At 40.6% G+C, this 8,108-nt stretch overlaps 1 protein-coding gene across 1 annotated transcript; it reads right to left on the reverse strand.

Annotated features, from left to right (window-relative positions):
• Positions 1-5,324: 5,324 nt before the first annotated feature.
• Positions 5,325-7,733, reverse strand: LOC121940663 (cell division cycle-associated protein 4-like). Its single transcript, XM_042483379.1, has 2 exons — positions 7,652-7,733; positions 5,325-6,854 (listed from the first exon to the last, which is right to left on the reverse strand). The coding sequence occupies exon 2, from the start codon at positions 6,843-6,845 to the stop codon at positions 5,925-5,927; it is 921 nt and encodes a 306-aa protein (XP_042339313.1). The 5' UTR covers positions 6,846-6,854; positions 7,652-7,733; the 3' UTR covers positions 5,325-5,924.
• Between the last annotated feature and the right edge of the window lie 375 nt (positions 7,734-8,108).

The raw sequence follows: 8,108 nt of genomic DNA on the forward strand, positions 1-8,108 counted from the left end.
CCTCTTGACAGTTTCAGACAGGAGTTTTTGCATGTTTAAGAATGTGAAAGTGTCTTTTCTGTAGACTAAAAAGTAGCATTCAATATCAACAGAGGAAAATCCTGTGAACAGGTTACTAGTGTGCACGTCCTGAGCTGCAGACAGACAGAAGTCCTGTTCTGTTGAATCCAGTGAAACTCTCTGCTTATCTGATGCAGAATCTCACATCATCATGTGAGAGCATGTGAGGACAAAGGTCCCTCTGCAGCCAAACGGAGTCCCATCTAATTCACTTTCATTTTGACGTGACTGCAAAGAAGAATTTACTCACAAAAATGCACTCCAGCAAGGCACTTAAAGGGTAAATGGTTTGTTTGGGTTTTTTTTCCAAACATGACCCTATTTTCCCATGTTTTTGCGTCTGAGTGACTAATGGGAACAACAGTTATTAAACTGATCCCGTACTGAGTGAGAGGGCTGCAGCCAGCAGATGCAAAATGGGCTGAAATGTAATATACTTTTTTGCAATATAATATAAGCAGCTGCGAGGTCTAACTTGATGACATTATGGCCTATACATCAACATGGACCGTTCACATGACAGACCGTGTGAAAGTTTTGCTCGTTTGTGTCCCACTTCCCTCATTCTGAATTTGGCCAAATGTGAGTTCATGCGGGCCGTCGTTACCTACTTAGGTAAAGAGGTCGGACAATGTCAAGTTTGCCCTGTTGCTGCCAAAGTGCAGGCGATTTCAGATTTTCCAGCTCCTCAAACGCGTTGTCAGCTCTGACGTTTTGAAAAAAGATGAAGTTCCTTAAAGGGAAACCATATTATATTTCAAACTTAACCCTATCTTTGCATGTTTTTGTGTCTTGGTGACTAATGGGAACTACAGTTTTTAAACTGATCCAGCACTGAGCGACAGGGCTGCAGCCAGCAGATGCAAAATGAGCTGAAATGTAACCGCTGGGGGCATGTCCGTACTGTTTACTTCCACTAAAGTGTTAGTTTCTGCCACGATCAGACTCAGATTGTCTGACATCTTTATGGAAAAACTCTTTACAGAGATAGACCTTTTCGTTAAAGAGTAAGATTTGTTTTGTTTAAGCAGAAACAGTCCAAAGCTGCCATCACTAAACCCACAAGTAACTTAGACACAAAAACATTAGAAAATGCGGTCCAGGTTGAAAAATACTTAAGTTACCTTTTAAAGCCTTTAAGGTTTACCTGATTTTTGAAGCTCGGAGGACAAATTTTGCAAGATTTTATCTCAGCTTCAGCTTTGAATGCTCGGTGTCATCATTGGATCAAATCATTTCTGATTTCAAGTATGATTTTGTTAAATTACTCTGAATACAGATGTAGGTATGTTTTGTCTGTTTAGTGTTTTGGTGGTGCAGACATTTTGGTGTTGCATTGGTACAAGTAGAGTTTTGTAAAATTTCTGAGCATACAACTGCCTGCTTGCTGTAATTCAGTTCCATATAGTTTTATTTGTAGTTATAGAGAGACAAGATGCCTCCTCTTTTATTGTCCCCAAAAGGATTTTATTTTTAAAAATATGTACGCTATAGTGAGTGACGTGAGACAAATAACTTTTAAATCCTGTTTGAAATGTGTCATGAGTTACACATATAATGTTTGTCAATTTAAAATACAATTTTACAAGTCAAGAAAGTCATACTTTGTTGTAGGTTTGTCGTGGTATTATTTAGTTTTGTGTGAAACCGCTCAGTAAGAATCTCCTGTCTCATGATTTACATAAAGAAAATAAACATGGCTGTTATCTTGGCACATTTCACTTTGTTCTCACCTGATGAGTTTTATCCAGAAACTTCAGGTCTTTTTTCAGTGAGGAACCTGCAGAACAAGTAAGACCAGTTACTCATGTGTGTACATCCTGTTACGAAAAACACACAACCATCACAGCCTCAGCGAGAGAGAGAGGTGTGACGTCACTTACTTGACTTGTGCAGTCTTTTTAATTTTTGTATTTTTCCAGCCTTATTCTCCAACAGTTTTACAACAAACTGCAGCTGTCTTGACCTAAAAAAATATTTTTAAGTTGCAAACATCATTTGCATAAATTATGGCAGAATACAGTCTCTCTTCTCTTTTGTAAATATTTTTTAACCAAAAAAGGCCCCATGATGGTCCACTGAAAAGGGAGGGATCAGTTTGTTTGTGTTATTGTGTGACTTTGGTGAATCCAAACTAAAGCCCGATTTGCACAGCACGCGTTAGCAGTGCGCCGATCTGCAGCGTGTTTCATGCTTGTGGTGTTCACTCGTGCAGCGTTGTCGCAACATCGCTGCTGCGTCGCTGCCTGCTGTGAGTTCTGTATTTCCACGCTCATAAGCAAAAGCAAAATTCCACTCATCTATGAAGTCGTGTGAGCTCCTGCGTTGCCGACAACAACATCCTGCAAATATTTCAGAATAAAATGCCTTATATCAACAACTAATGGGATTCTGTCCACAGAGACTTGTCAGTGGGGTTTTATTTTGAAACTGAAGCAGGGAAGTTTGAGTAAAACAAATCTTTGTTTTTCTTCATCTCTGTGGCAGAGACTTTTAAACTGCAGTAAAAGGTGGCATAGAGTCAGTATAATCATCAGAACACCATTTTTACTGTCTATTTCTGCTGACGCATGCGTACAGCTGCGTTAAAGATCTGCGATCCACCGTTACTCTAGATGTGCCACAGCTGACACACAGCTGAGACGCAGCTGAGACGCAGCTGAGAAGCACGTGTTGAGCGCTGCTCGGGTGGGCAGTGTGGATGCTCTGACTTGTTAACATGGTCACTGAAAAAAAAAACCTCAATGCATTCGGCGCCGCTGAGGCGTGCTGCGTGAAACGAGCCAAAAACAAACTGATGGATGCAGCAATAGACCAGCAGCTCCTGTGTTCAGCCACGTCAATTCACTGTTTTTCTCAGTGGAGTCTGGCTTTTAACAGAGCAATCTAACAGCAATATTTTCCCATCAGACATTGCTGTCCACCACCCGTCCATGGCCATTGGCAATATTGTTGTACTGTCATGAGGGAAACGTAGTGTTCAAAAAAAGAAATTGCTGGTGATGCGCTGACAATATTCTAACCGAGATGGAATTTTAGAACATTTATTTATTTATCTATTTATTTATTTATTTTTTGTTTAGATGGTCCTCTTTCTAGGTTGCAAAAATACTTATTAAAATACTTTTTCTTAGTAGAAAGAAAAGCTCTTCTGTACAAAAATGTATTAAAATCCCATTATTGAGCCACACGGTTGCACAAGTTGTCATGTTCCTTCAGTTTGATAAACATGAGCTCTGAGGTAAATCTGCAGCTGAAAACAGTCCCAAAATAACTGCAGTATTTCCTCCCATTAAACATTTGCCCAAAAATACAGTAGCCGGTTGTTCTCAGGGAATTAACTTTTAAAAAGAGCCTCAGTAAAGTTTGTGACCTATTTTTAATATTTGTCTTCAGTATAAATGAATGGGCTTGGGGCTGAATGTGTCAAGACAAATACACATTTTTGGTTTTGGATCTTTTCGTGGGCAATGTTAAGAATAATACACTGCATATTACCAGCCTTAGGCAACAGTGAAAACAAGTCTGTGATAAAAGCAGTTAATTATGAAGAAATAATAAACCAATATAGAAAAGCAAACCGTTAATGCCTGATACTAAAATAAGCGATCAACTCACACCACACAATTAATAGTTGCACCTTTTATTATAAAAAATATTTACAAAGATGCTACAATGTTTTTTTCCTTAATATAAAAAAATGCATACATTTTACAACGGTAATTAGTCTTTGAAGTTCTAGCTCCCATTCAGACCAGAGTGACATCCTTCAGGAGTGTTGCGGTAAGGTATTAAGCGTGTCGTAATACTGTATTTTTTGTCAATACATTTTGTTTGCCTGAGTTAAATCTCTTCATCACGATGATAAGGAACAATTTTTTTTTTTGAAAAATGCATTTGATTTTTCCACATCTTTAGGAGAAAGGCAACTGTTTGCATAAAAGTAATTAAAGGACATTTGAGTCGTATACAATCATTTTGAAACACGTATGACAGAGCTGCATAGTGATTTGAATAGTAACCCGGTTATTATTATTACTACTACTAATAATAATAATAATAAAAAATGTGAGGAATAAATAGGTACTGCATTCAAAACGGAGGGCAAAATTTGGATAAATATAATTTCATCGGGCCTCGTGGTTGATTTCGTCAATATGGCATGTCTGTACCTAGATATAATAAATACAATAAATAAAACAACAATAAATTAGATTGGGTTAACACACAGAACTCTTCATTTGTCGTAATAACAAACGAGAGAAAGAAATATGGCTTCTTGATGCAGTTATCACCCCGGGGTTTCTCCAAATGCTTCAGGAAAAAGCTGTTATTATTGTTATTAGATCTGTATGTAGAGCAGGGCAGGAAACTTACATTTGTCCACTGGATACTGTAAACTTATCAGAAACAGTCAAATATTAACCAGCATTTGGTTTGTGGCCGGCAGTAATTTCCCTGCCCTGCGTAAAGCTTTTGAGAAAAATGAAAGAACAGCGCCTTTAAAGTGTGACGATGCCGGTCCGGACACCGTTTACAGTCGACTTGTTATACCAAACCATGGGAAGACACTGTCTCGAGTCTGGCTACATTAAAATCTTAAAAACTGCGTGGGAGGGGAAAAAAAATAATAATATCAAATGATACTTGCAAAATCCCCCAGCTGTATAATGCAAAAAATATATTTCTATATACACATACGTACATATACATATATTCCATTCATAATTGCTCAAATCTTTAGGAAAATATGCATTGATTCATAGATTTGGATTTACAATTTGTTCTGATGCATGTAGTGTGATGAATTGTTCCTCAGTCCATGTTGCAATAAATAGAAATGGACAAAATGGCAGAGAATACGACCAGAAGGAGCTAGTATGACAGAATGTATGACAGACGTAAACATGGAAAAGTACGTAAATAAGAATGCATCATGGTATAGGTAATTATCTTTGCCCTCTCACGGATATTGTAAAGTTTTGGATTTCATCAACAAAGTAGGAAAGTAACCGCTTTGCCCAAAAGCCAGGGTGGCTTGTGAATCCCAAAATTCATTAATTTCACCAGCATTACTTTAACCCTTTTAAACCTGGGCAAATTTGTTTGTTTTTTTTTTTTTTCAAAAACATAGGAAAAGGCAATGGGCACCGTAGGAAGAAATGACTCCCAAATGTGTAAGAAATTAGTAAAAAAGTACAAAAAGAATTACCAAAAAAGGGAAAGTAAAAAAAAGGACATAAGTTGAAAATGACCACAAAAAACAAAAACATCAAAGCTGAAAATGACCACATGAAAAATGTGAAAATAACAAAAAAGTAAATAGAGAGGCAGGAAAGGCAAAATAACCCCCCAAAATAAAAATAAGTCTGCAACACAATACAGTTTTCTGGACATTTTTCCCAAGCTTTTAAAAAAATAATTTTTATGAATCTACTGATTTCCTGTAGAACATTTCTTGCCAAGTTGCTCATTGCCTTTCCCGTGATTTTAAGGACATTGTAACAATTTGTTAAGGGTTCGGAGGTTTAATTTTTTTGTGAAAGGCGTCTGAATGCAGGACAAGAAAAGTGACGTTGATCCAGGTTTCAAAGGGTTAACCATCAATAATATATTTTGAATAAAAGACGAAGGTCCCAACAGCAGCTGCCGACTTGCCTAAGTGGCCGTTGGAGCAGACTAACTACGTCTCCAACAGCATATCCCAAAATCTACTTGGCTTGCTGTTAATTTCCCACCTTGTCCCAAAACCTCCAACAATCTCCGTGTGTAACAACACCACATACAGAACATGCACATGTGAACTGTGCATAGTCTGGAAAGAGTCTGAGGGATCAGCACAGGCCGGAGGAATGTTCGGAGTTTCAGGATCCCACTATGATCTCCATGATGTGGTCCAGTTCGTTCAGGTCTGACCTGCAGCTCGAGCTGGAGCTGAGGGCCGTCGGCCCGTGGGAGGAAAGGCTCTCCAGCAGATCGTACGGCCCCATCTTTGGGGCGCTCTGCATGCCCGTCAGCACCGTGTCGAGGTCATAGTAGGACGGGTCCACGTCTGAAAACAGTTCCTCAAGCGCAGGGTCAGGGGGCGGCGCAGGGTGCTTGATCTCAAAAGTCCCAAAAACCTGCTCCCCTGTCCTGGAGTCTGCGCTCAGGTGGTCCCGATCTCCCTCCTCACCCTCCGACACACACTCCTCGCTGTCCTCCTCTTCGTCCTCCTCGCACTCACCGTCTTCCTCCTCCTCTTCCCAGCAGGGTCCCATGCCAAAGGGACCAGCTAGGTAAGAAGATGAGGGCAGCTGGGGGGAGACGGGCGACAAAGTGGACATGGTGACCTCTGTCTCCACGTCTCCCTCCATCACCACCTCCTCTGCGTGGTAGCCTTCCTCCAGGCCGACCACTGAGAAGGGCTTCGGGCTCTGCCCGGCCTGAGCTGCCGCGTCCGTCTGCCGGCACAGCACCTCGGTGGCCACCAGGCGGTCCGCGGGACACTGGGCGGCTGCCAGGGCCTGGGTCATTATTTGCCAGGTGCCGTCCTGGGTCATCTCCTCCTGGATCTGCCGCACCGTGTTGGCGATGAGCACCGAGCGGCACAGATTCGGCTCCACCAGCATGTGGCAGAGCTGCAGCTTAATCAGCGACATGTCGAGCAGCGACTGTCGCTGAAGGCTGTACGAGGACGTCAGCGTCCGAGCCGCCACTGATGGAGCCACCGGGACCTGGTCACCACTGGAGACCGGCTCCTCCCCGGAGTCTGAGAACTTGCGTTTGGTGCCCTTCGGGAACATGTTGTTTCTCTGATGGCGAGGAGACAGAAACACGGTCAGACTTTCGACACGTTAAATGAACATTAACATATTTATCACACTGACAAACACAAAATGCCTACTGTTCTGAATCTCACTAGCTAGGATCATAGTGGAATAATACGTGTCATGTAATTAATTATGTAAATGCAGGGTTCCCACAGTCATGAAAAACCTGGAAAAGTCATGGAATTTTACAATCACATTTTCCAGGCCTGACAAAGTCATGGAATAAGTAAAAATAGATGAAAGTTTTGAAAAATTCTTGCAATTTGCAGGACATTTCTATCCAAGTTGCCCAATGCCTAATTTTCCTGTTGTCAAAAGACATCAAACCAATTTACTAAGCGGGTTAAAAATTATTGAAAGTTTTGGAAAAAAATGATGAGATTTTGTTTTGTATAATTAAGTTGTTTCAGTAATCTTTCCTGTGAAAAATATATTTTCTGAAGCCGTCGATGTAACGTGGCTCTTTTCTCCTGTCTCTCCCTTCATGTGTGCCAGATAGCTGATAATATGTTTGAGCCTCATGTTTGAAAAACACTAGGCAAAAACAAAAATGATAATGGTTCCTTGAGAAGTCATGAAATTTTTAAATTTTGTCCATGAAAACGTGTGGGAACCCTGTGAATGTGTGAAGTAGTGATGCTATGTGGTGTAGGGAGCTACAATCTGCTCAACAGCAGCTGTGACTTTAAAAATAATAAACTCTACAGGGTTAAACTCTTTATGGACTACAGTAAACAGTTAATTGTTTGTTGTAGTTTTTTTCTTAAAGTTTGCTATACCTTTCCTGTTGAGAGGCACAGGCAATAGCAATGCAGCTTGGTCCCGGCTGCAACGCTTCAAGTACTTTTGTACGAGCGACAAGCAGCTTTTGTTCAGCACCATTTCTGCCCATTTTAGGCCAGTCTGAGGCAAGACTCCTGCTGGGCGGAACAACCACACTTTTAACAGACCACTGAGCCACCGAAAATAGCATAGTTACCAGCTAAATGCAAACGCTGCATCAAAGTAAGCACAGACTAGAGAGACCTATGTCAGAAAACAAACACAGCACTCAAGTTACATCATCAGTAATCATATTCTTTCCCACTGCCACCTGTTATCAAGAAAATATCCTAATCAATAAGGTGCTTTAAGGGGGAAAAGTGACAAAAATAGGACAAATTATAGCATTTGCATTATCACAACACAACATACCACCATAGACCACTAATGTTTAAAAGGGATATCAGGTTTCCG

The sequence above is a fragment of the Plectropomus leopardus genome, unplaced genomic scaffold, assembly GCF_008729295.1.
Source record: "Plectropomus leopardus isolate mb unplaced genomic scaffold, YSFRI_Pleo_2.0 unplaced_scaffold921, whole genome shotgun sequence".
Classification (NCBI taxonomy): domain Eukaryota; kingdom Metazoa; phylum Chordata; class Actinopteri; order Perciformes; family Serranidae; genus Plectropomus; species Plectropomus leopardus.

Coding starts and splice junctions, on each gene's coding strand:
- LOC121940663 (XM_042483379.1), bottom strand. CDS start 6,845: ATGTTCCCGAAGGGCACCAAACGCAAGTTCTCAGACTCCGGGGAGGAG.